The sequence below is a fragment of the Saccopteryx leptura genome, chromosome 3 (assembly GCF_036850995.1).
Source record: "Saccopteryx leptura isolate mSacLep1 chromosome 3, mSacLep1_pri_phased_curated, whole genome shotgun sequence".
NCBI classification, from domain to species: Eukaryota; Metazoa; Chordata; class Mammalia; order Chiroptera; family Emballonuridae; genus Saccopteryx; species Saccopteryx leptura.
Window position 1 is genome coordinate 208554119 of NC_089505.1, and position 25799 is coordinate 208579917.

At 41.7% G+C, this 25799-nt stretch overlaps 1 protein-coding gene and 1 long non-coding RNA gene across 3 annotated transcripts in view; one reads left to right on the forward strand and one right to left on the reverse strand.

The window, feature by feature from the left end:
• The window catches only part of LOC136400491 (uncharacterized), a 353174-nt gene that overhangs the window by 248729 nt on the left and 78646 nt on the right, over positions 1 to 25799 (forward strand). The window lies entirely within an intron of this gene.
• Positions 1 to 25799, reverse strand: part of GDAP2 (ganglioside induced differentiation associated protein 2) — an 82502-nt gene that overhangs the window by 10175 nt on the left and 46528 nt on the right. For both annotated transcript variants that reach the window (XR_010750321.1, XM_066377277.1), the window contains exons 9-12: positions 13647 to 13723; positions 12855 to 12931; positions 10063 to 10202; positions 8905 to 8959 (exon numbers count right to left, since the gene is read on the reverse strand). Coding sequence is in view for 1 of the 2 variants with exons in the window: in XM_066377277.1 (XP_066233374.1) it covers positions 8905 to 8959; positions 10063 to 10202; positions 12855 to 12931; positions 13647 to 13723 (349 nt within the window). In the remaining variant the exon portion in view is untranslated. The remainder of the gene's footprint in view (positions 1 to 8904; positions 8960 to 10062; positions 10203 to 12854; positions 12932 to 13646; positions 13724 to 25799) is intronic.

Below are 25799 nucleotides of genomic sequence, written 5' to 3' on the forward strand. Positions count from 1 at the left end.
GGGGGAGGAGCAAGAAGCATTAACTCCCTTATGTGCCTTGACTGGGCAAGCCCAGAGCCCTGAACCAGCGACCTCAGCATTCCAGGTCAACGCTTTATCCACTGCGCCACCACAGGTCAGGCTTAACATAAGTTTTTTTAAAAAACACATGCTGTTATATACCAATTGATACAAACTTTTGTAAACCAGATTTGTGAAAAATCCATGTTAGGAGCTCTCCAACCAGCCACAGAGACAGCTGATAAACCAGTAAGAGCTACGAATAAGCTATGTAAATTTTAGAGATTCTAGAAAAACCTTTAAAAATAAGACTGTAGAGTGAGAACATTACGGCTGTGTGGAGGTACATGTGAGCAAGGAGTTAACACCCACTGGTTATCCACTGTGTTCTAAGCACTGGGCATGGCTGTAGAGTTCATGAGTAGTAGCAATGAGGCCATTTCTCTAAGAGGGGTTTGACCTAGTAGAGGACCTAGATTATAACGTAAGAATAACCACCTAAGGCAAAATGTACTAAATGCAGTGAATGGCCCAAAGAAAAAACATGACTATGAACTGTGTATCTGGGAAAAAGTGTAAGGTTACAGAGCTAGAAGAGACTACGCAGGGAATTTCTGTGCCACAGTCTCTTACTTACCTCAGGCCTTTCACAGGCTGCTCTCTCAGCTCTGACTCCTCCTCCTCAATTCTTTGTCTAGGTAGCTGTCCTTCAGAGCTCAGATCAGGTCACCTCAGTGAAGAAGCTCTCCTGGCCATCCTCAACCCAAAGAAGGAAAAGGAACTTCCTCGAAGTGTTCCAACAGTACTGTGTTTACTCATACTACTGCATAATTAACATTCTGTACTGTATTATCTGATTCTCTAAATAGACTGTAAACTCCCTGATGTGTGATGGTCTGATTCCATAACACATTCATAAGGACTAATTATGTCCAACATAAAAAGGAATTTGTTATTGTGTTAATAAATAAAAGAATAAGAGTTTCTGGACTTACTGTTTAGAAATGGTCTAATATTCTTTCATTCTACAATAATTGTACTTCAATCTGAGATTCAGTTTCTTCATAAAATGAGCAAGTTAGATTTAAATGATTTTCAGTGATTCTTAATTCTGCAAATCTATGGAAGGACTCTTGAATATGTTGTATCATGCAGACATGGAAGGGTACAAATTTCAAAGACAAAAGGGCCTGGGAAGAGTAGGCAGTGATCTCAGGCATACAATCTTTGAAAGAGATTTTCTCCCATTTCTGTGCCATTTTCTCCCATTACCTCCTTCACATCCTTCAAGTATTACCAAGAGAAAACTACCCAAAGTAGACAGATTCAGAAATCCATTTAGCTGTATTCTGTTCAGGGAGACCCAAGAACACTCTCTTCACTTTTTCCATTTTAGTTCTATATAACCTGGCTTTTAATTCACCATTATTTATGTTATAATTTAGTTAGGTAAACTGCATTCCTTAGTATCTACCATTTAAAAAGACTGAAGAAAATTAACTTGAAAAGAATTGCTGTGACAGTCTGTAAATGCTAGAGATTCTTTCATCCAGTTATTTACAGACATTAAGCCAAGAACACAAGGTCACAACATAAACGAGGAAAAGATGGTTCGCACAAGTAATGGTGAACTCAGTAATCCACTAAAATCAGCGTCAACAATGGGTTTAAATCCTATTTGCACCCTGTTAGTAAATTTCAAAGAAGAACGAGAGTAGTGATTTATAGAGCAGTCAATTATTGCTTTGGGTGGAGTGGCCTGGAAAAGATCTGAGGAGTATGAAAATCAGAACAGTGTGACTGGACAGTGTGACTGGAATGTTTTAGTATCCCTTGATTTCATCTCATTATATTATAATTAGAAACACTCCATTTATAGTTTTTGATTTAACATAAAATGATAGTGGACTTCATTACACAGGGGTTTTATTCTCTCAATCCTCCCTCCTTTTCCCAATCCCAAAATATTATGGAGAGGTAACAGGATGGCTTTCAGGTTACAGACGTGGTCTTCAGCCTCTGCCCGACCGGCATTCATTCACTCCTATCTGAGGCAACTCCAACAGCCTGACAACCAAGGCCAGGGACTCTAACACTGAAATTTCTGGTAGCATCTATCAATTAATGTCACGTGAAGGATAGACAGTTATTTATTGACTCTAGTATGGGGCAGAGGGGTTAAAGTAAGATCTTAGCCAACAGTGGCTACATATTTTCATATGTTTGATATAAAGGAACATTCTTCTGAATTGTGACATGAGTAAGTTTTTTTCTTTCCATTAAACACATTATGAAAGTGTTCATTCACTAAAGAATTTTACAGTGAACACCAGGATAGCCAGACAACCATTAACTTTTTCTTTAAAATGTATCTATCCATTTCTCTAAGTTAATCCACCACCCCACCTTTTTGCTGCATTTCAAAGTAAAACTGCAGGTATCAGCAAACTTTTCCCAAATACAGCATTCATATTTTTAACTACAGTTCAGTATTTGTTCCATTTCTTTGCCATAAAATTTATTCAATGAAATGCAGATTTTCAGTGTACTTTTGCTCTTTAGACAAATGCACACACTGTAGAAGCAAAATTCCTATGAAGATACAAATATTTCCATCATCCCAGAAAGTTCCCTTGTGCCCCTGTCCCCAAGCAAACACGGTTGTAATTTTTTTCTACCATGGATTAGTTTTGCCTGCTCTAGAATCTCATAAATAGAATCACACTGTGTGACTTTTTTATGTAAGGCTTCTTTCACTCAGCATAATGTTTAGGATTATTTCATGCTGTTGTGTGTATCAGCAGTATGTTCTCTTTTACTGCCAAGAAATATTCCATTACAAGAATATACAAGAGTTTAATTATTTATAACCTTATGGACACCTGGGCTGATGGAACTAAAACTACTGTGAATATTATTACAGAGGTCTTTTTAGGTAATATATTTTCATTTCACTTGACTAAATACCCAGCAATGAAACTGCTAGATCACACACTTAGGTATATATTTAGTTTATGAGAAACTGTCAAAACTTTTTTCAAAATAGTTACACAATTTCACATTTCCAGTTGTAGAATTCCAGTTGCTCCGTATCACTGCCAATTTTGGTGTTGTTGGTCTTTTAAATTTTTGCCAATCTAGTGGTATCTTACTGCAGTATATTTTTCAAACAGTTAAGATATAACTGACATATAATAAACTGCACATACTGGAAGTATACAATCTGTTAAGTTCTGACATATGTACATACCCATGAAACCATCATCATAATCAAGAAACTGAACATGCCCATCCCTCCCTAGAGGTTCTCAGGTCCTTTGTAACTCCTGCCCCTACTCTCTATCCATAGGTAACCACTGCTCTGCTTTCTGTAATTATACATTACTTTATATTCCCTAGAATTGTATACAAATGGTACAATAAAGTATATACAATTTTTTTCTTGCTTCTTTTACTCAGCATAATTGAGATTCATTCATGTTGCTGAATGTATCATTTGTTCTTTTTCATTGCTGAGTAGTATTCCATTATGTGGTTATACCACAATTTTATTACCAGTTCTCCCAGTGTCCAGCATATAGGTTGTTTCTGATTTTTGGCTACCACAACTAAAGCTGCTATAAGCATTTGTGCAGACATGTTTCATTAGTCTTGGGTAAATATCTAGGAGTAGAATGGCTGGATCACATAGTAGATATATGGTTAACTCTAAATTGTGTTCCAAAGTTTCTCTAATGTTTTGTATTCTGATCAGCACTGTATTTGGTACAGTCTTTTAAAGTTTAGCCACTCTAATAGGAAGAGAATATCTCAGTTTGGTTTAAGTTGTACTTTCCTAATGACTAATTCTCTTGAACATTTTTTTCATATGCTTACTTGCCATCTGTGTATTTTATTAAAGTGTTTATGCAAATCTATTGCCTATTTCTAAACGTTTGAGATTTCTTTATATATTCTAAAGGTAAGTCTCTTATCAAATAAATGCTTTAAGATTCTTCTCTTGGTCCTGGCCAGTAGCTCAGTGCACAGAGCATATCGACCCGGGGTATGGACACCCTGGGTTCAATTCCCAGTCAGGGCACACAGGAGAAGCAACCATCTGCTTCTCCACCCCTCCCGCATCCAGTGGCTTGATTGGTTTGAGAGTGGCCCCAGGCGCTAAGGATAACTCCATTGGAGCACATAAGCCTCAGTCACCAATAGCTTGGTACTCGGGCATCGCCCTGATGGGGCTACCGGGTAGATCCCAGTTGGGGAACATGCGGGAGTCTGCCTATCTCCCCTTCTCTCACCTAAAAAAAGGAAAAAAAAAAAAGATTTTTCTGTCAGGCTGTGGTTTTTCTTTTCATTCTCATGACTATCTTTAAAGGGACATTATTCCCTGGGTGGGTAGCTCAACTAGTGAGATTGTCATCCCTATATGCCAAGGTTGTAGGTTTGTCCCTGGTCATGGCACATACATGAATCAATCAATGAATGTGTAAATAAGTAGAATAAATTGATGTTTCTCTTTCTCTCTAAAATCAATAAATAAAAAAATTTTAAAATAAAAGGACAATGTTTTTAATTTTGATAAAGTCTAATATCTTTTATGGATTATACTTTTTAATCTGGAGAACTTTGGTATTGTATCTAGGATATCTTTGCTTCACTCAAGGTCACAAAGCTTTCTTGCCTATATTTTCTTCTAAAAGGTTAACAGTTGTAAGTTTTACACTTAGGTCTTTAATTTATTTTCATTTCATTGTTATATGTGATGCAAGATGTAAAACATAGTTCTTTTTTTTTGCATATGGATATTCAATTGTTCCACTAGTGTTTGCTGAATAGACTATCTTTTGTCCACTGATCTAACTTTGCACTTTTGTCAAAAAATATTTCTAGATTCTCTACCATGGCTCCACTGGTCTAACTGTCTATCTTTATGGCAAGACCTCAATGTTTGGATACTGTAGCTTTAGAATAAGCTTTGAAAGCAGGCAGTGCTGGCCTCTAGTGTTCTTTTCTGGATCTAACTCATCAACTTTTAAACATGCTAAAGTCTCCACTTACCGCTCTTTGCCTTTACAACCAAAATATTTGAGTGTCATCTGTGTTCTTTGCTCACCATCTCCATTTTTCAGACCCCTTAAATTATTCCAGTTTGGTTCGAATCCTACTATGGCAGCTAAAGCTGCTCACAGCCAAATCACTGGTCGTTTCTGTTACTAAGCCCTGTGGATGCTGTTCTGTCTGTCTACCCTGTTTCCCTCTGACCTCAAACACCATGATCACCTTTCCCTCCACACACTCTGTCCTGACTTCTTTGAAACCTCACTTGCCCAGCTTATCTCCTGCTTCCAGCTGCTCCTTCTGTCCCCTTTGCTGTTCCCTCTTTCTCTGCTCTTCCCAAGTTCTCTACCCTGTTTTTTCATTCTGTGCTTTTTTTTTTTCCTGTGGCTTCAGCAACCCTTCAGAATACATGCAACCCACAAATATATGTCTGGGGAGCTAGCAAGTCTAATGTTTAAAAGCTTAATCTTGAGATATGCCACCATTCTGCATCTGAGATTAAGATAATGTAGGTTCTAATCCCAATTCTACTGATTACCAGCTTCTCATCTCAGGTAAGTTATATAACCCCTCGATATGCTTTAATTCCATCTATAAAATGGGAATGATAATAGTACCTACCCTGTTAGGGTTGTTGAAATAGAATTAATACATTAAAATGCTTAAAACGTTGGCTTACACAGACTGAACACTCAGTAATTGTTGGCTCTCATCATCATTCCTATACTTAGAGCTGCATGTTGAAATACTAACTAGATATCTTCACTTAGATGTGCTACAGGCCCCTGAAGTTCAGCATGTCCTTCCTAACCCCTAAGTCCCAATCTACTTTTTATATTCCCTATCTAAGTAAATGGGACCACTCTCTAGTCAGGGGCCAAGCCAAAGATCAGGGAGGCTGCCTTCAGAACTTACCCTACCTCACCTCTCAGCAGACTCCATCACTTCTGTCTTCAGACCTGACTAATGAAATTTTTTAATAAAGTTACTGTTGTCCAGAAGTATTTACTATAGGATCCTTTGCAAAAGTTCGCCAAAATATGGTCTCAGGCAAAAAATAAAAATAAAAAAAAGAACCTAAGTACATCAGTGGGGTTTAAAGAAAAAAATAACTCATTTGAACATAAAAACCCAGGGTTTAGTGGTTTACTGGATGACTGGGAGTGAGAGAAAGGACTGGGTCATCCATGACTCCCAGGTGGCATCAGATGTAGGAATCACAGATTGAAAATATCAAGTAAACTGAGCTTCAGCTCTTTAAATGTGTGCTAATGAATAAAATCAGAGACTCAGTAAAGAGGACAAGTGAAGACAGAGCCTTGGCACAAAGGAAGGAGACTGGGAAGTTAAGTCATCTAAAAACCAAGAGGAAAACCCAGATTTGACTAATGCCATGGAGCCGGCAGATGGGAAAAGCATCAAAGACAGGAGAGACAGTCATTATTTTAGAGCACTGTGGAGAAATTAAGTAAGATAAATGGTGACAAGTCATTATATGTCATGATGAAGAGAGATGAGTTAAGACTTCAGTGAGAGAATGTTTTCCACTTTGGGATTTCTCACGGTTTACAGAATTGTTGTTGAGTTTCTTAGTCAAATATCATCTTTAAAATTTGCATAAAGCATTTAAGTAATTATTTTTAAAATTGCAAATCTCCTTTTGGTCTGTCAGTGTTAGAACAGCACAATAAGTTCTAACTAAATGCTTATGGGAGCATTGCTTGGCCAGGCCAATAAAAGGGGGGAACAAGTACAGTTTGTGAAGTCAGTTAAATGAAGGACTTTTCCTTCTCTTCAGTTATGTTTTGATTGCCTGGTCTTATCAGCTAACATATATTATTAACTTTCCCACAATTTTGTTATGTGCAGCAGATGGAATACTTGAGGAAGTAATGCTTGACTATTTCCCAAACTCTCATCATTCATTTATATTTTTGTTCATTTAGCATCTAAGATTTTTTTCTCTGTATAAGACGAACAGAAGAGTTAGCTTGATCTGTAGTATGTCTTTGCAATAATGTCTGCTCTCCCCACTTCCATTCAGTATTGGACTGAACTTTCCAGCCAGTGTAAGATAGCAAGGAGAAGAGGTTCCTGAGGAAACAGAAATGTACTGTGTAGTTATGAGTGTCGGCTTTCTAATTAAAATGCCCAGATTCAAATCCTGCTTTTGCTATTTAATAGTTGCTTACTGTGGACAAGTGATTTAGTCTCTCTTTGTGTGTGTGTGTGTGTGTGTGTGTGTGTTCCTGAAGTGAGAAGCGGGGAGGCAGAGAGACAAAACTCCCACATGTGCCCACCAGAGGCCGATGCTCTGCCCATCTGGGGCTTTGCTCTGAATGGCTTTGCAACCAGAGACATTCTAGTGCCTGAGGCGGAGGCCAAGGAGCCTTCCTCGGAGTCCCAGCCAACTTTGCTCCAATGGAGCCTTGGCTGTGGGAGGGGAAGAGAGAGACAGAGAGAAAGGAGAGGGGGAAGAGTGGAGAAGCAGCTGGGCGCTTTTCCTGTGTGCTCTAACCGGGAATTGAACCCAGGACTTCAACACACCAGGCCGACGCTCTAACACTGAGCCAACCAACAGGGCTGATTTAGTCTCTCTAAGCATCCATTTCCTTGTCTGTAAAGTGGAAATAGATAACTATCTACTTTACAGACACGTTATAATGCTCCAACAAAATGATTCATGGGAAGAACTGGAGTATAGCAGGTGCTTAGAAAACATTAACTGTTGTTATTACTATGGGATACAGAGTATGGGGAGGGGACTTCCCTTTATTAAGGAGAAATATTTTTGTGACAGAGCAAAAGAAGGTAATGATAAGAAGCTGGTAAGTATGGGGTGGGAGGGAGACAAGAGGAAGCTCCTTACTGAGGTTTCCTATGCTCTTGTTAAGCCCAAGGCCAGCCATCTGCTGGGAGAGAGCAGCAGCTGGTAGGTCAGGGCTTACAAGAGCAGAGAGCCACACTGGGCACTGACCATCAAGTATCAAAGGCCTGTAGCAGTGAAAGCCCCATGAGTCTGCCCATCAGCCCCAAATCCCGTGGCTCTAGGATTTCTCCACCAGTGCTCAAGAACCCAGATACAGGAGTAAAGAAAGCGGAACGATGGGGTATCTCAAGATTAAGACCTCTGGGCTAGTGTGATGAAAGGATGAGTCCCAGGCTCTTTAGTAATTTACAGGAGTGGCTGAGGTGATGGAACATGGGTTTTAGGCTGAAGAGGGGAAAAAATCAGGACAAAAAAGAGATGACATTTTCAGCAAAAGTAAAGGACCAAAGGACTACATGCCTTGATGTAGTAAAAATGTAGGATTGGATATTAGGGATGGAGCTGTGAGCCAGATGGCTATATTCTAGCTCTCCCAGATCTTGTAGGCTTACATATAATACAGAAAGCTAAACAAGTCATTTGAATTCAAACAATAACGATGATGGAACACAATCAAATCTTATGGAGGTAAAATCAGGAGCCCCTACTAGCTGCAGGATTTTCAGGGAAGGTTTTCTATGGAAAGGAACTGCTGAGCTGAGATCTGGAGGACCAGTAAATCAGCCATGAGCAGAGGAAGGAAAGTGAATTCTGCACCAACATAAGCAAAGCCCGGATGAACAAAGAGCAGGGAGAGCAAAGACTGAGAAGCCAACAGCTTGTGCGGCTTGTCTACAAGGATACAGAATCCCATGAGACTGACATTAGGACCACAGCTCAAGCCCACTTAACAAGGAAGAATAAAGAAAGAAATTAGCAGTTACACTGGTGACAGCAAGAATTAAGATGCTGAAATATACCTTAATATGCTGGCATGCAGTGCTCTTAAATTCAGGATTTAGCTAAAAACAAAAATACTGTACCTTTGAACGAAATGTTGGATGAACAAAATAAACAGCCTTCAAATTCCTCTTGTACCTGATTTAAAATTTAAAAAAGGGTCAGTATAAGTCATGCCTAAAACCAGTTACCATTATGGACAATTCACTCTGCTTGAGTATATATATTCACGGAGAAAAAAAATTTTAATAGCTCTATTTTACATATTGCATTTTAGGTGAAATAACAAAAACAGTTCAGAGAACATGTCATTATTTAAGTGCGTTTTATCAAAAATACTGTTTTTCTTGGCTGTAAAAGAGCCTTCTATAGGTAGGACAAAGAAAATTTATATTTAATGAACATTTATTATATGTCATTTTTTTATATGAACCTAAAATCTTTGGGATCAAGTTATAAATTAAACAATAAAACCACTTAACATTAGAACAAAAATTAGAAACGAAACATTTAAATGATCATATTACAACAATAAATATAGGGAGTTTACTATGTCCCAGAAGTTGTACAAAGATTTTATACCTAATTCTCATAACAATTCTATGAACTGAGTACTAACACTGTCTCAATTTTAACCTTTCAAAAGTCCCCAGCCGTCAACTAGTAGAGCCAGAAACTGAACCCTGGCTGAATGGTTCCAGCATCGTAATCTCATCCCTACTCTATCTAGCCTCTCCAGGTGTGCCTAGAATCATTTCAATGGCTTATGATCACAATTGGTTCACGTAAGGTGAACTGGAGAGGATGTCAGAGAAATAGTACAAACTCTTCATTTCATAGGTGAGGCCTGTTCAAAGTTAAAGAACAGTTAGTGGTACAGAGAAAATTACAGTGAAGTGAAGTTTCCTGATGAAACCCACATTCAGAGCAAGCTAAAAAGGTATCTATGAAGAAATCGAAACTTTTCCTGTGGCTAATTAAGATGAGATTTAAGGGGAGATTTAAGTAAGAGAGTTAAAAATTATGGTAATTTGCCTTCTTTGCACACTAATTGTAATATAGATTTTTCAAAGCTGAAATTAAGGAGAGCCCAATATTATTTAAAAAATCTAAACTATGAATGATAAAAATCTTTGTTACATGAAATATGCTTTCACAGAATACATAGCAATGTTTGCTACTGCTTCAGTTAGACAAGAAAGAAGCTACTTCCCCCTTCATAATTTGCAAAAATAACTAACTTGACATCAACAACATCGTAGAGTTTCTTCAGGAAGTCCGAGTCCAGGTGATTGTATTCGCTGGTCAGTGTGTGGAAATATACTAATACATATTCCTTCACAGCAATGTGATCCATCACGTGGATAAAATATAAGAGAGCCTGGAAGACAAGAGGAATAAAGGTAAAGGTCATTTTGCACACAAGTCTATTTCCCAGAGGCCGAGAGGGGAAAAATCCCAAAGATTAACCTGATCTATGCCCCAGGCATTGCAGATGAATGGAAATTGCACTCTGATGAGTGCCAGTTCTCTTTAAAAAGATACTACGGTACAATCCCTTTTTGTCCTATTCTAAGTGATGACCGAGAATAATCAGTCCCTACCCTCTCAAATAACTCTTCAAATACTCGAAGAGTTCTCTGGTCAACTACTAGGTTTCCCTGCTCTAGGATAATGATATCAAAATCATTAGAAGTAGAATTTCTAGACTTTTAATCATACTTGAAGTTTTTGCTTGAAGTCAATGAAAATCTTTGCAGTCTCTACTGAGACAGAGGCTCATGGCTCTCTTGTAGCTAAAAATTACCATAAATTTTATAATGACACCTCAGATGGCTTATTCTGAGGGTTAATTTTCTTAGCACCTTTACTGTTGAGCTGAATGATGAAAGTGAGAACAGGTTGAGCCAGGAGATGGCAATGGGCAGGGCAGCATTTCTAGAGGTCCGAGAGACTCAACTTAGTGTGACCCAGATTGGTGAGAGAAAGATACTAATTCAAGAGAAGATAACATTAAGAGAAACAAACCTAAAGCAGACAGACTTATGGACAGGGTCAGCATGATGCAGTAGTATATAGCTATAAACTACAGTAAGGAGGAAGCTAAGAGGTAACAACTAAACGATTATTATCAAACAGGCTGTTTCCCAACTCACTGGGTTAGCATGGATCAGGATGCAGCTGCTACCAGAACAGAGGGCACCAAGAAAACATGGCTGTCACAGGGTTTGACCTCACAATGTATCTCATTATTTTATATGAAATGATACATAACAAATAGAGGGAACACCACAGAAGTGCACAATGACATCACATGAAGGGAGGCTATGTTTTTATTGTACCAATCACATTATCAATAAGAACGACTGTTATACTGATTAATAACACAAAATAAATAACCACAAGCAGAAACTTACTGATATAATTTGCATTATGTATGTGCGTCACACACATATATGTATATGTGTGTGTGTGTATATATATGTTATAAAACTCAGGTGAGTTTTTCCTTTGTGTGGATGTATTTTTATTACTATATAATTTTATCATTTCTGTTCTGACAAGATTGCTCTGGTCCTTTCTATCTACTCTACACCCTGTCCCAGGGCAATTAACATACCTATTTTTAGCTACAAATCCCCCATCTTTAACTTCAATATTTTCATTATAAAGAAATACAGCCATGTAACAGAAAAATGTACAAAACAAATTTCCCCCAAACCTTGAAATCCACTTTCAGATAATTTCTTCGTTTTTATCTTAATGCCTTAAAAAGTCAGTGTAGATACAATTTAATGTATCACTTTTTCTCCTGTTGATATTACAATGTAAATATTTCTCTACAGTAATTACCTTTATAACCATAATTTTTAAGGGTCACAGAACATTCCATGTGTGGCTTTCCTGTTAGGAATTTAAGTTACAATGTTGTGCTACCATGAGCCTGTGGGTAACATGCCAGATCCATTCCTTTCACAATCTTCTTTGTTAACCCAACACTAGTGACCAGGATTCTATGGGCTTAGACAGAATTATCTGCTTTTGCACAATTATGTTTTATCTTAAAATTTTGTGCAATTTTTACATTATCCTGTGAATTCAACTGTTTTTTGCCTGCATATTCCAACTTGGGTAGTTTCAGGGCTTATGGCTACTTTCATATATTGGATTATTTCCTTAGTACAAGGTTTTGGGAATAGAATTACTGGGTCAATTACTGTGATCACTTTTAATTTCACTTTATCTCTGAGCCTGACCTGTGGTGGTGCAGTGGATAAAGTGTTGGCCTGGAATGCTGAGGTTGCTGGTTTGAAACCCCAGGCTTGCCTGGTCAACGCACATACGAGAAGCAACTACTGCAGGCTGATGCTTCCCGCTCCTACCACCTCCTTTGCCTCTCTTCTCTCTAAAATCAATTTATCTTTGATCACAGTAATTTAAAAGTTCTGGCTAATTTTGAGGGTGAAAAAAGATACCTCATTTTAATTCAGCTTTTTTTTTTTTGGATTACACAGCGGGATGAAACTTTAAATTTTCATTTACCAGCAATACCATTTTTTCTTCTAAGAATTGTCTTTTTTTCTGCTGTGCCTCCAACTGAAGGGATTATGGAATTATGACATCTTGGGGTAAACTACATCTCTGGTTTCTTCAGATAGATACTCAAATTTTTTTTCTTTCCTTTTTTTTTTTTTTTTTGTTGAAAGGCAGACTTTGGTTGTTAGTACACTGATAATGACAATACAGAATGGTTCCAACCGAAAATTTGCCGGTTACATGATATCCAGAGCAAAGCTGATGCGTTTCTGAAGATTACATTATGGCATTCCAGTAATTCTGTTTCTCCCACAGAGCAAAGCCAAAGCCCCAACTTAACTAAAATGACATATGCAGACCTGTAGTCCCCCACGGAGGGCTCCTCCTCCACCACAAATATACAATCGTCTCACATCCTCAGCACCGATTCCAAATTCATATCCTACTTAATTTTCAATCAACATTATTTGTAAAACAGAGCCTTGTTGTGGCTTACCTTGTCCATATCTATTAATGTGACAGGAATGTTTCTTCCAACTACCACCATCACTGTGCGACCACAGTTATCAACACCTATAAACAGGAAATGTAATCAGTACCCAGAAACTTTATTCCAAAAGTATTATTTTCCCTGGGCACTAACCTTTTAAAAATATTTTACATAAATGTAAAATACTGGGAACCAGGAACGTATGTTTTTCACATTTCATCTTCAGATCTCTTTTACTATGTAGAAAACACCACTTTTTTAGTTTATGAGGTTTCGACAACTGCCCTTACTTTTAAGAGAAGTCCTCTTTTGGGTTTTAAATCAGGAACAGTCAAAGGTAAGGTTGCAGGACAAAGATCTTTCTATAAATAGCTTTTTGTTTGAATTTATTATAACTTTTAATAACATTAGTGATCCGGAAAAACTAAATTGAACTCAGATATGAAAATTAATAAAGTATTGTCTGAAAATAGTATCATGTAGAAAGTATGGAAGCCTGAGAACTTTCATTGTCTCAATTATATATTTATATAAGGTTTGAATTTCATATAGCAAGTATATGGTACTTCTAAAAGCAGAAAAAAAATTTAAAGGTAAAAAAAGGATATTATGAAGAAATCAAGTTGACCAATGTAGAAATACCAGTTGAAATTTTTATAGGTTCTATCTTTATTAGTACAAAAACACTTTATTCATAGATAAAATGGACAAAATCAAAGAAAAATGTAGTCTCTAAAGGCCTGACAGGTAGGGTCCTTAATTAATAAAAGAATTAAGTTACCATATCCTCAAGCTCACCTGTTTGGTATAAGGCTTTTAGAGAAGCAATATCAGATAGATCCTCAGATCTTGCTTGACATAACCAGCGATTATAACTAGAGAAACAAAAGATTTAATTATTATAAGTCCTTGTAAATTAAATTTAACAGGACCTGTTTTTAATCTTCTCCTGTTCCTAAAGAATGTTTTATCATAACGAGGAAAGAGGCAAGGAGGCTGCTATACTATGCAGAATCTCTACTATGTATTATTGATAAAACAGAACCACTTACTGAGAAAGGAAGGTGTTCATAAATATTTAAGAAACCCTTTATGATCCAATGAAGACTACTCATGCGAATGGCTCAGATACCAAGTTATCAAATTAACACTCTTTAAATACTATTACTTTCCTTTGCTAAAAGAATGCACAGAGAAGGCCTAAAGCAACAGTTTTACAAAATTGCTGTTCACTCATTCAACAAAGATTTATTTATTATACGATAGGTATTGAGAATACCATAGTAAAAGACATGGTCAGTGCTCTCATAGAGTTTACTTTTCAGAAGAAAAACAGGTAAGTGTCGTACACATCATGTGGGACCAAAGGAACCAGGTAATTTTATCTGTGAAGTCCGGCTTCTTTTCTGATTAGTCAAACTAGTTAGTTGCACTTATACCACCCATACCAGACCATGGGGACTGCAGTCTGGCTTTGGCTGAAAGCATATTAAAGCTGGAAAAAGGACTTTAAAGATCTCAAACAGGGGAAGTGACTTGGAAAAGGCCCAGTTAATCTTCCAGTTACCAACCAGTCAAACGGAAAGCTGAATTCGAAGTAGCATTCAGGTCTCCCGATTTCTGGAAAGTTCATCACTATTTCTATTTCATGCTGCTTTCTTAAAGTTCAAAGTGCCATTTATTTGACTATAAAAAGCACCTAGGCGCTGGCCAGTTGGCTCAGTGGTAGAGCGTCGGCCTGGAGTGCAGGAGTCCTGGGTTCAATTCCCAGCCAGGGCACACAGGAGAAGCGCCCATCTGCTTCTCTACCGTTCCCCCTCTCCTTCCTCTCTGTCTCTCTCTTCCCCTCCCGCAGCCAAGGCTCCATTGGAGCAAAGATGACCCGGGTGCTGGGGGTGGCTCCATGGCCTCTGCCTCAGGCTCTGGTTGCAACAGAGCAACGCCCCAGATGGGCAGAGCATCGCCCCCTGGTGGGCATGCCGGGTGGATCCCGGTCGGGCGCATGCGGGAGTCTGTCTGACTGCCTCCCCTTTTCCAACTTCAGAAAAATTTAAAAAAAAAAAAAAAGGCACCTAAATGTGTGAAGCATCTAGGTCACATATGGTGACATCTGCTAACATAAAAGAACTAAACCAGGAGAGAGGAGACTTGGGTTCTAATCCTATCATTTTCTGAAATCATTTCATCTCTGTGGACTTCAGTTTCCTGCAAAATGGTGTTTATGTAGAACAGACAGTACAATCACACAACTAAGACTATGTAATAGGAAGTCTATTACACACAGATTGTAATCAACAAATTTCACAGAGATTGTGACTGCTTGTGAAAAACACACCTGGTATGGCATAGTTCTAGACTGCCTTTTTAAATGCAGAAGCTTGTTCACCTATGTGAACTGAAAAGTCAAAGACAATAGCTTTTAATTTTGTTTTAAGATATAACGTGCAAGTCAAGAAAAGAACATGTGCACTGTGGCTCTTCCTATGCATAAGTACTACTCTACATTTCCATATGGTTATTTCTACTGAATCCTCAATTATACTGTTTTTTAATTGTTTATAATTAGATAACCTCACAATACTAAACACAATAATATTTCATAAATGTCTTATAAGCACCACAAGTCCTAGCACAGAACATGTAACAGGAATTTGGTAAATACCCATTAATTTTTACACTCTATGTATTCATTAGCTCATTTTTCAAAGATTTAGTGTATAAATGCAACGCCTAAATCATAGCAGAAACTCAAATCTTTGTGGAATAAAATAATAGGCATGAGAATTATTCAAGGTATTTTGGAGACCTGAGAATAGTAAGACCCCTGGCTTCGAAGAGTTTCAGGTTGAATATATAGGATAAACATATTACATAGACAATTTAATGTTGTAATAAGAGAGAATGAGACAAGCAATCCACCAGACACCTAAGTCTGCTGAAAGGGGAACAGGCAGGAGGAGAGGTGAGGGGGTTGAGTCGGGGGGGGGGGGGGGCACACATGTTAGTAGGACTGCTCCCATCTTGTATCACAAAGATTAGCATAAGGCTTTAACCCTTTATTGCACTGTCTGCTTCTGCTGTATTAGACCACAAGATAGAGAATGTGCCTTACTTGTCTCTCTCTCCAGCAAATCTCTAGGGCAGTTCCTGACACTTGGTAACCATGTGTTCAATAAGCTCTGAAAACAATTGTTTGTAAACTGGAATTTAGGTGCATAAAATATAGAGTTAATCACCATTGGTTAAAAACATTCAATCACTAGTACATGCATAGTTCCCTTTAAAGAAAACTGGTTATATCACTAATTACTTTTAATGAATAAGCACTCCAAAACCTAGTACCCAAAACAAAAGTTAGTACCCTTGCAATAACCTCATCAGTTTCTTGCTTTATTTTTTATAGTTTTAATTCATCTATATGTATTCCCAAAAAGTTTTTTGGTTATTTCAAAAAAGAAAAAAGGCTGATCATACTTTATGTAATCTTTGGGTCTTATTTTTTGACTTAGCATATTACTAAGATTCACGTATTTTGTTAGGTGTCAATATTGTTCATTTGTTTTGACTACTATATATAATGTATTTATACTATCTGGAAACCACAGCTTTTTTTCATCCACTCTCCTACTGAAGGGCACTTGGGGTGTACCCAGGTTTCTGCTACTTTCACGTGTCTCCTGGCATGCATATGCATGACTTCTCTTGGGTAGACAAGGTAGTAGTGGAAATGCGAGGTTATATGGTTTGTTTACTTTTAGGAGGTAAGGCCAAATCTCTTCTCAAAGTGTACTACCAATTTACACTTCTACAAACAATGAGTAGAAGATCCTGTGAGTCTGTGTCCTCTTCAACACTTAGTGTTAGCAGACGTTGGTCAATCAATTAAGTCTGCAATGGTCTATCGCCTTTTAGTCACTAACGATGCGGAGATCCTGTCATGCTTGCTGACTGCTTTCCTCTTCTGCGAGATCTGTTCGCGTCATTTGTCCATTTTTGCATTAGGCTGTTTGTTCTTTTCTCACTTACTCGTAAGTGTTCTTTTTATATACATGACACTAATCATTTCCCAGTTTTGTATGTTGTGAATTACTCCCAGTCTGTAACTTGCTTTTCACTTTCTTTAATCTCCATTGCTCCACTTTCTAAAGTGAATATAGTCAAAACTATTTTTTTCTTTTTAGTCAGTGCTTTTTATAGCTTAAGAAAACTATTTCCTCCAAGATATGAAAGATACTAACCTGTAATTTCTTCAATGGGTTTTAATTTTTTTAATCCATCTAAAACGGATTTCAGTCCATGTGAACTCTGAAATAATATAAACTCAAAAATGTTTTTAATCTTGATCTGTAATTAACAATTTGAGGCTGAATCCAGAATAGTTTTTGGTTGGTAAAATCCACATGAACATGTTTATGGGGAAAAGGTTTACATCAGAATCTTAAAGGCTTTAAGATTCAAAAAAGTTCTCAATCACTGTTGGGACGGTGGTGCTGCTTCAGTTTCTAAGGACCATGAGATGAATTCCAACTCAATAACACATGAAAGGAATCTCACCTGCTTTCTTCTTTATCCTAATTTAATGTCCTCCATTCCCAGTATAGATTGTGTAACTTTGACTTGATTATCTTATTTTTAAATTAGTATTTGGGAAGAGGAAACAAAAGCAAAAAAATATTAGTTTTGCCTCCTTACCCAATAAAAAAGTAATGTTTTCCGTGTTTTCTTGATCTACTCAAAAATATTTACAAGTTTCCATTTTATCTCTCATGAACTGTACCTCACATTTGCTGTAGTTTATTTCAGTAAAAACATTCAATCTTTGATTCCAATTCAACAATCAAAACTAAAGCTAAAAAAGAAAAATATCAATTCAAAGTTGTTTATTTTCCTATAGCTTACTCCAACTAAATTCTATTACTTGACGGTAAAATACCTTAATCATGGGTAAACAGTCGCACAAAATATGTAGCAGCAAAAGTCGCCACTACAAGTACTCTAAAGGCATAAATACTGAGTAGTGTCTCAGTAAGCTTTAATCAACTAATGTTGGATGCTGTCCTTACAAAGCTAATAAAAGGCAATTTACTCCAGTTAATCAGTTACCACCTAACTGCACAACCAACAGATGAATGATAAAGAACACTTAAGCTAAACTACTCTTAAAAGAGCAATACCTAACCCATCTGTGTACAACCAACAGCCAAGGAAAATTTTGGAATTAATCCGCTTTTCCTGATCTCATACAACCTCCTCACACTGGACCTGGTTAAGACCCTTGTTATACACTCTTATTATGCCCTATAATCTAAATAAATCAATCACATAAGAATCAGTCTAACAATTCTCCCTTTGCAAGACCCTAGGCCACACAAGGCTGGGACTGTATCTGTCTTGCATGTTACCTTATAACATTTCTGGCACAACTGGCACATTAGTAAGAGCTCAATAAATATTTAATAATAAATGAGATGAAGTTTTTACTGTGAGAAATGACGTAAGAGTTGCAGGCAACTGGACCTTAAGCCAACCAAGGACACTTGAAAAAGAAAAAAGGTACTGTAAAATAATTAGAGTTTTAAGAGCTGCATCTTTTTGAAAAAATAGATTGCTTCCTAATTTTTGTAAGTAAGTCAACTTCCATCCTATGATACATCCAAATTAGTGTCTCTACTGAAGACTTGGAAATATTAATCAAGAATTAAATAATACGTGGTGTTTTTTTTCATATGTTAAAGAGAATTATTTCACAGAGATACTGATGTTGCAAAACAATGCTATGTAAGGAATGATCAAACTTAGCCAATCCATGTGAACTTTCGTTCTATTATTCATGGAAGAAGGAAAGGCTTCCAAAAAGATATCGCTGACTGAAGACCTACTTACTTCCTCAGAAAAATTCATCAGTAGCTCAACCTGATCAACTAACATGACCAACAGAAACCAGACTGTTTTATGTAAATAGCCTGATTGAAAAAGAGTAAGAGAAAATAAAATTTAAACACTACAATCTGTGATCTTAAACATTCAGCACATGGCAGAGTATGAACACAGATGGGTTACAGCTCAGTTACATCATAAACTCCTAAACTGTTAGTCAGTCTAAACCAGTGGTTCTCAACCTTTCTAATGCCGTGATCCCGCAATACAGTTCCTCATGTTGCAGTGTCCCCAAACCAAAAAATAATTTTGGTGGCTACTTCATAACTGTAATCTTGCTACAGTTATGATTTGGAAAGTAAATACCTGATATGCATTATGTATTCTCATTGCTACAAATCAAACATAATTTAAACATAGTGATTAATCACAAAAACAATAATTATATATTGAGAAATATTTATTACTAATGGACCTCCTTACCTAGTGTATTGGGGCTACCATTCCGTAAATAGCTGCTTAACTAATGGATCTGTTTTTTCCAGATTAGTGGCAAGTTTTCTATATAGAACAGTGTGAACTACATCATAGGATACACTGCAGTTTCTGCACAGCATGGTATCTTTCAGGGCTCTTTCACACTATAAAGCAGCGCTTTCTGCGGTGGAATCCACATCTCACTTACTTCAATGGGAGACCTGTGGATTCTGAGGACGAGAGATCCCCTATACGGCAGAAATGCAGTTCCGACACATTTCTTCCTCTCCTATTCAAGTCAATGGGAGGCCGCAGCAGATTCCGCTCAAATATAGAGCATGTTGCTTAACTTTTTCCATGCTAGAACTTTTCCTAGAGCAGAAAAATTCCAAAGGAGGAATCCGCCACCCCCAATAGACTGAAAGAGGCCTCACACTGAGGAATCTGCTGTGCAGATTCTGCAGTGTAAAAGATCTGCCTCCTATAGAAGTCTACAGGAGCCATCCCCAGCGCCCGGGCCATCTTTGCTCCAATGGAGCCTTGGCTGTGGGAGGGGAAGAGAGAGACAGAGAGGAAGGGGGGGGGGGTGGAGAAGCAAATGGGCGCTTTTCCTATGTGCCCTGGCCGAGAATCGAACCCGGGGCCAGGCCGACGCTCTACCGCTGAGCCAACCGGCCAGGGCCCATTATTAACCTTTTTTACACCAGCAGGCTCTCTTGGCTCTCCGCCTCTTAGGCTTCTATCCTCCGGCGCTTGCTGCACCCGCCCACTGATAACGTCAGCACGTAATGCACTGCTATGGACGAGCAGCCGCGCTGCTATGGACTGTGGAGCGTTCCCCCCCGCTTTCCCCGCCCCTTAGGCCCCGGACGGATGATGCAATGACCGCAGGCATTCAGTTTGGAACACACGTCCATAATGGCGTGCGTTCAAGCTGAATAGCGCTGCTGCAGGAGGTAGCATGGCTTCTCAGCAGCTAAAGCCATCGGAAATATGTATTTTCCGATGGCTTTAGGCAACCCCTGTGTTTTGGTCATTCGACCCCCGCTGGGGTCGCAACCCACAGGTTGAGAACCTCTGGTCTAAACCTTTTTGGTCTCTGGACCCTTTTATGTTTATGTCAGCTATATCCACCAATATTTTACCATATTAGGAATTAAAATAGAAATTTAAAAAATGATTCATTTGAAAATAAAAACTAATTATATAAATGTAAGTTTTTATTTTTAAAAAACTATATTTAGGGAGAAGAGTTACTCTTTTACACTTTTGCAAATCTCTTTAATTTCCACTGGATTCTCACACCTGCTTCTGTATTCAATCTACTGCAATAGCACATGCTAGGCAGCCTCCAGAAAACTCATTGAACACTGTGAGAATGAGAATTAAAAGGGCAAATAAATCTTAGTAACTTTGATCAAAAAAATAGTTTTGATTTCACAGGCTCCCTGAGAGGGTCTCAGATTCCCTTGGATCACATTTCTGTGCTGCTGTTATTACTCTGAAGTAGTCTGTGACATAGATATAAGACTTCAATCATCATAGGCACTGGGCACATAAATGGGATATTTGAAAATCTTTCCATTCAGAAGTCACTTGTCACTCAAGAGACCTGCGTGGCAGGGGCACCAAGCCCTTTTTCTTGGTTCAGGCTTTTTTGGGGGGCGGAGCCGTGGGCCATGCCCTCCTCCAAGTCTACAAATACATGAGCCTAGAGGCACACAGCCACCTGAGTACTGTCAGAACATGCCTGACATCTGAAGATGGTATGGCGGAGTCATGAATTTCCAGAAGAGAGGGACTACTTTATCTCCGTACAGTTCAGTATCTAGAATATTACCTTATACAAAGTAAGTCTGCATTCCATCCTGAAATGAATGGAAGCTGTCAACTGTGTGACCCACTTGAATCTCAAGATCAAGTCTCTCTACCAAGGAGAAGAACACTGTAGATGCTACCTTTATGTTCCCTCCTAGAACTGACTTCTTCCAAATACAAACTTTAAAAAGTCCTGTACGACTCATGGAGAAATAAAGTTATGTGGGATGTGTGTATGTGTGTGTTTATGAGAAGGGGGAGAGGAGAAGGGAGAGGGGAGAGGAGAGAGGGGAGAGGAGAAAGAGAGACGGGAGAAGGGAGAGGGGAGAGGGGAGAGTGAAGAAGGGAAAGGAGAAAGAGAGAGGGAAGAGGGGAGAAGGGAGAGGGGAGAGGGGAGAGGGGAGAGGGGAGAGGGGAGAGGAGAGAGGGGAGAGGGGAGAGGGGAGAGGGGAGAGGGGAGAGGGGAGAGGGGAGGGGAGAGAAGAGAGGGGAGAGGGGAGAGGGGAGAGGGGAAAGAGAGGGGAGAGGGGAAAGGGGAGAGGGGAGAGGAGAGAGGGAAGAGGGGAAAGAGAGAGGGGAGAGGGGAAAGGGGAAGGGGGGAAGAGAGAGGGGAGAGGGGAGAGAGGGGGAGGGGAGAGAGGTGAGAGGAAAGGGGAAAGGAGGAAGAGAGAGGGGAGAGAGGAGAGGAGAGAGGGGAGAGGAGAGAGGGGAAAGGGGGAAGAGAGAGGGGAGAGGAGAGAGGGGAGAGGAGAGAGGGGAGAAGGGAGAGGGGAGAGGGGAAAGGGGAGAGGGGAAAGAGAGAGGGGAGACGGGAGAGGGGAGAAGGGAGAGGGGAGAGGGGAGAGGAGAGAGGAGAGAGGAGAGAGGGGAGAGGAGAGAGGGGAGAAGGGAGAGGGGAGAGGGGAGAGGGGAGAGGAGAGAGGGGAGAGGGGAGAGGGGAGAGGGGAGAGGGGAGAGGGGAGAGGAGAGAGGAGAGAGGAGAGAGGGGAGAAGGGAGAAGGGAGAGGGGAGAGGGGAGAGGGGAGAGGGGAGAGGAGAGAGGAGAGAGGGGAGGGGGAAGAGAGAGGGGAGAGGGGAGAGGGGAGAGGGGAGAGGGGAGAGGGGAGAGGAGAGAGGAGAGAGGGGAGGGGGAAAGAGAGAGGGGAGAGGGGAGAGGGGAGAGGGGAGAGGGGAGAGGGGAGGGGGAAAGAGAGAGGGGAGAGGGGAGAGGGGAGAGGGGAAAGGGGAAGGGAGAGGGGAGAGGAGAGAGGGGAGGGGGAAAGAGAGAGGGGAGAGGGGAGAGGGGAGAGGGGAAAGGGGAAGGGAGAGGGGAGAGGAGAGAGGAGAGAGGGGAGGGGGAAAGAGAGAGGGGAGAGGGGAGAGGGGAGAGGAGAGAGGAGAGAGGGGAGAGGGGAAAGAGAGAGGGGAGAGGAGAGAGGGGAGAGGAGAGAGGAGAGAGGAGAGAGGAGAGAGGGGAGAGGGGAGAGGGAGAGGGGAGAGGGGAGAGGGGAGAGGGGAGAGGGGAGAGGGGAGAGGGGAGAGGGGAGAGGAGAGAGGAGAGGGGAAAGGGGAAAGGGGAGAGGAGAGAGGAGAAAGGGGAGAGGGGAAAGAGAGAGGGGAGAGGGGAGAGGAGAGAGGAGAGAGGGGAGAGGAGAGAGGGGAGAAGGGAGAGGGGAGAGGGGAGAGGAGAGAGGAGAGAGGGGAGAGGGGAAAGAGAGAGGGGAGAGGAGAGAGGGGAGAGGGGAAAGGGGAGAGGGGAGAGGGGAGAGGAGAGAGGAGAGAGGAGAGAGGGGAGAAGGGAGAGGGGAGAGGGGAGAGGAGAGAGGAAAGAGGGGAGAGGAGAGAGGGCAGAGGGGAAAGGGGAGAGGGGAGAGGGGAGAAGGGAGGGGGAAAGAGAGAGGGGAGAGGGGAGAGGGGAGAGGAGAGAGGGGAGAGGGGAGAGGGGAAAGGGGAGAGGGGAGAGGAGAGAGGGGAGGGGGAAAGAGAGAGGGGAGAGGGGAGAGGGGAGAGGGGAGAGGGGAGAGGGGAGAGGGGAAAGAGAGAGGGGAGAGGAGAGAGGAGAGAGGGGAGAGGAGAGAGGGGAGAGGGGAGAGGAGAGAGGAGAGAGGGGAGAAGGGAGAGGGGAGAGGGGAGAGGAGAGAGGAGAGAGGAGAGAGGGGAGAGGGGAAAGAGAGAGGGGAGAGGAGAGAGGAGAGAGGGGAGAGGAGAGAGGGGAGAGGGGAAAGGGGAGAGGGGAGAGGGGAGAGGGGAGAGGGGAGGGGAAAGAGAGAGGGGAGAGGGGAGAGGGGAGAGGAGAGAGGGGAAAGAGAGAGGGGAGAGGAGAGAGGGGAGAGGGGAGAGGAGAGAGGGGAGAGGGGAAAGGGGAGAGGGGAGAGGAGAGAGGAGAGAGGAGAGAGGGGAGAGGGGAAAGAGAGAGGGGAGAGGAGAGAGGAGAGGGGAGAGGAGAGAGGGGAGAAGGGAAAGGGGAGAGGGGAGAGGGGAGGGGGAAAGAGAGAGGGGAGAGGGGAGAGGGGAGAGGAGAGAGGGGAGAGGGGAGAGGGGAAAGGGGAGAGGGGAGAGGAGAGAGGGGAGAGGAGAGAGGGGAGAGGGGAGAGGGGAAAGGGGAGAGGGGAGAGGAGAGAGGGGAGGGGAGGGGGAAAGAGAGAGGGGAGAGGGGAGAGGGGAAAGGGGAGAGGGGAGAGGAGAGAGGAGAGAGGGGAGGGGGAAAGAGAGAGGGGAGAGGGGAGAGGGGAGAGGAGAAAGAGAGACGGGAGAAGGGAGAGGGGAGAGGGGAGAGTGAAGAAGGGAAAGGAGAAAGAGAGAGGGAAGAGGGGAGAAGGGAGAGGGGAGAGGGGAGAGGGGAGGGGAGAGAAGAGAGGGGAGAGGGGAGAGGGGAAAGAGAGAGGGGAGAGGGGAAAGGGGAAGGGGGAAGAGAGAGGGGAGAGGGGAGAGGGGAGAGGGAGAGGGGAGAGGGGAGAGGGGAGAGGGGAGAGGGGAGAGGGGAGAGGGAGAGGGGAGAGGGGAGAGGGAAGAGGAGAGAGGGGAGAGGAGAGAGGGGAGAGGAGAGAGGGGAGAGGGGAGAAGGGAGAGGGGAGAGGGGAGAAGGGAGAAGGGAGAGGGGAGAGGGGAAAGGGGGAAGATAGAGGGGAGAGGAGATAGGGGAAAGAGAGGGGAGAGGGGAAGGGGGAGAGGGAAGAGGGCGGAGGGGGAAGGGGAAAGAGAGAGGGGAGAGGAGAGAGGAGAGAGGGGAAAGGGGAAAGGGGGAAGAGGGAGGGGAGAGGAGAGAGAGGAGAGGGGAGAGGGGAGAGGGGAAAGAGAGAGGGGAGAGGGGAAAGGGGAAAGAGAGAGGGGAGAGGGGAAAGGGGAAAGGGGAAAGAGGGAGGGGAGAGGAGAGAGAGGAGAGGGGAGAGGGGAGAGGGGAAAGAGAGAGGGGAGAGGGGAAAGGGGAAAGAGAGAGGGGAGAGGGGAAAGGGGAAAGGGGAAAGAGAGAGGGGAGAGGGGTGAGGGGAGAGGGGTAAGGGGAAAGAGAGAGGGGAGAGGGGAGAGGGGAGAAGAGACTGATTTCAGAAAGGAGATAACAATTCAGTTATCTCTAGCCCTTTCCCCACAACTCCACAGCGGTCTAGGGCAGTGAGCCAAGGATGAGGGACAGAAGTGATATACACTGCAGTGACCATTGTGAAGGCTCTTCTTCAGTGGGCTCTAACTCTAGGGATCAATTGTCCCCAACTCTTGGGGTTCACTTACTCAGTTAAGTAAAAAACTCAGGGTAGATGAGTGATTTAGGGCATAAGAGTCATCTAAGAAACTTTAGAAGATAGATTCCAAGCCCCTTGCCCAGAGGTTCTGATTTAGGAAGTTTGGTGCGGGACCTACAAATTTTTAGCAAGCACCCCGATGACCCTAGTGCTCACAGACAGTGTGCTCCACTGTGGAGACTTGTATCAAATGATTACCAAAATCTCTTTCAGCTCTAAAGTACTGGGGACAGACCACACACCAGTGGTACTAAAAGTGGGCCCGCAGTTCTGAGATTTTTTCTCTGGGGCTTTGCAAAGCGAAAACTATTTTCATAATAATATTGAAAGATCATTTGCCTTGCCCACTGTGCTAACGTTTGCACTGATGGTGTAAAAGCAACAGCTATGTAAAAGTGCTGGGGCCTCCGCAGGGCTCCAGGCACAGAGCTCAACACAGAGGCACTGACTGAGCAAGCAGGCATTGTCTTCTTTGCCAAAACACTCACAGGAAAATAAAAGCCAGTTTCATTCAAGAATGTCTTTGATGAGAAGGTAAAAGTTAATAATTGTATTAAATCAACCCTTGGGAACACATCTGCTTAATATCACTGTGTCACAAATGGGGAAACACAGCAAGCAGCCTGCACACTGCAGCATGACACTGTTGGGAAGACAAGTGCTATGTGTTTGACTTGCAAGCTGTGTTTTTCCATGGATCACTGCTTTTCTTCAAATAATGACTGACAGGCAAAGCATGGCTATTCTCATTAGTAGACAGCAGATCATTTTTCAAAAATGAATAAAGTAGCCTGACCAGGCGGTGGCGCAGTGGATAGAGTGTTGGAATGGGATGCTGACAACTCAGGTTCGAGACCCTGAGGTCGCCAGCTTGACCATGAGCTCACCTGGTTTGAGCAAGAGCTCACCAGCTTGGACCCAAGGTGGCTGGCTCGAGCAAGGGGTTACTTGGTCTGCTGAAGGCCCATGGTCAAGGCACATATGAGAAAGCAATCAATGAACAACTAAGGTGTCGCAATATGCAATGAAAAGCTAATGATTGATGCTTCTCATCTCTCTCCAT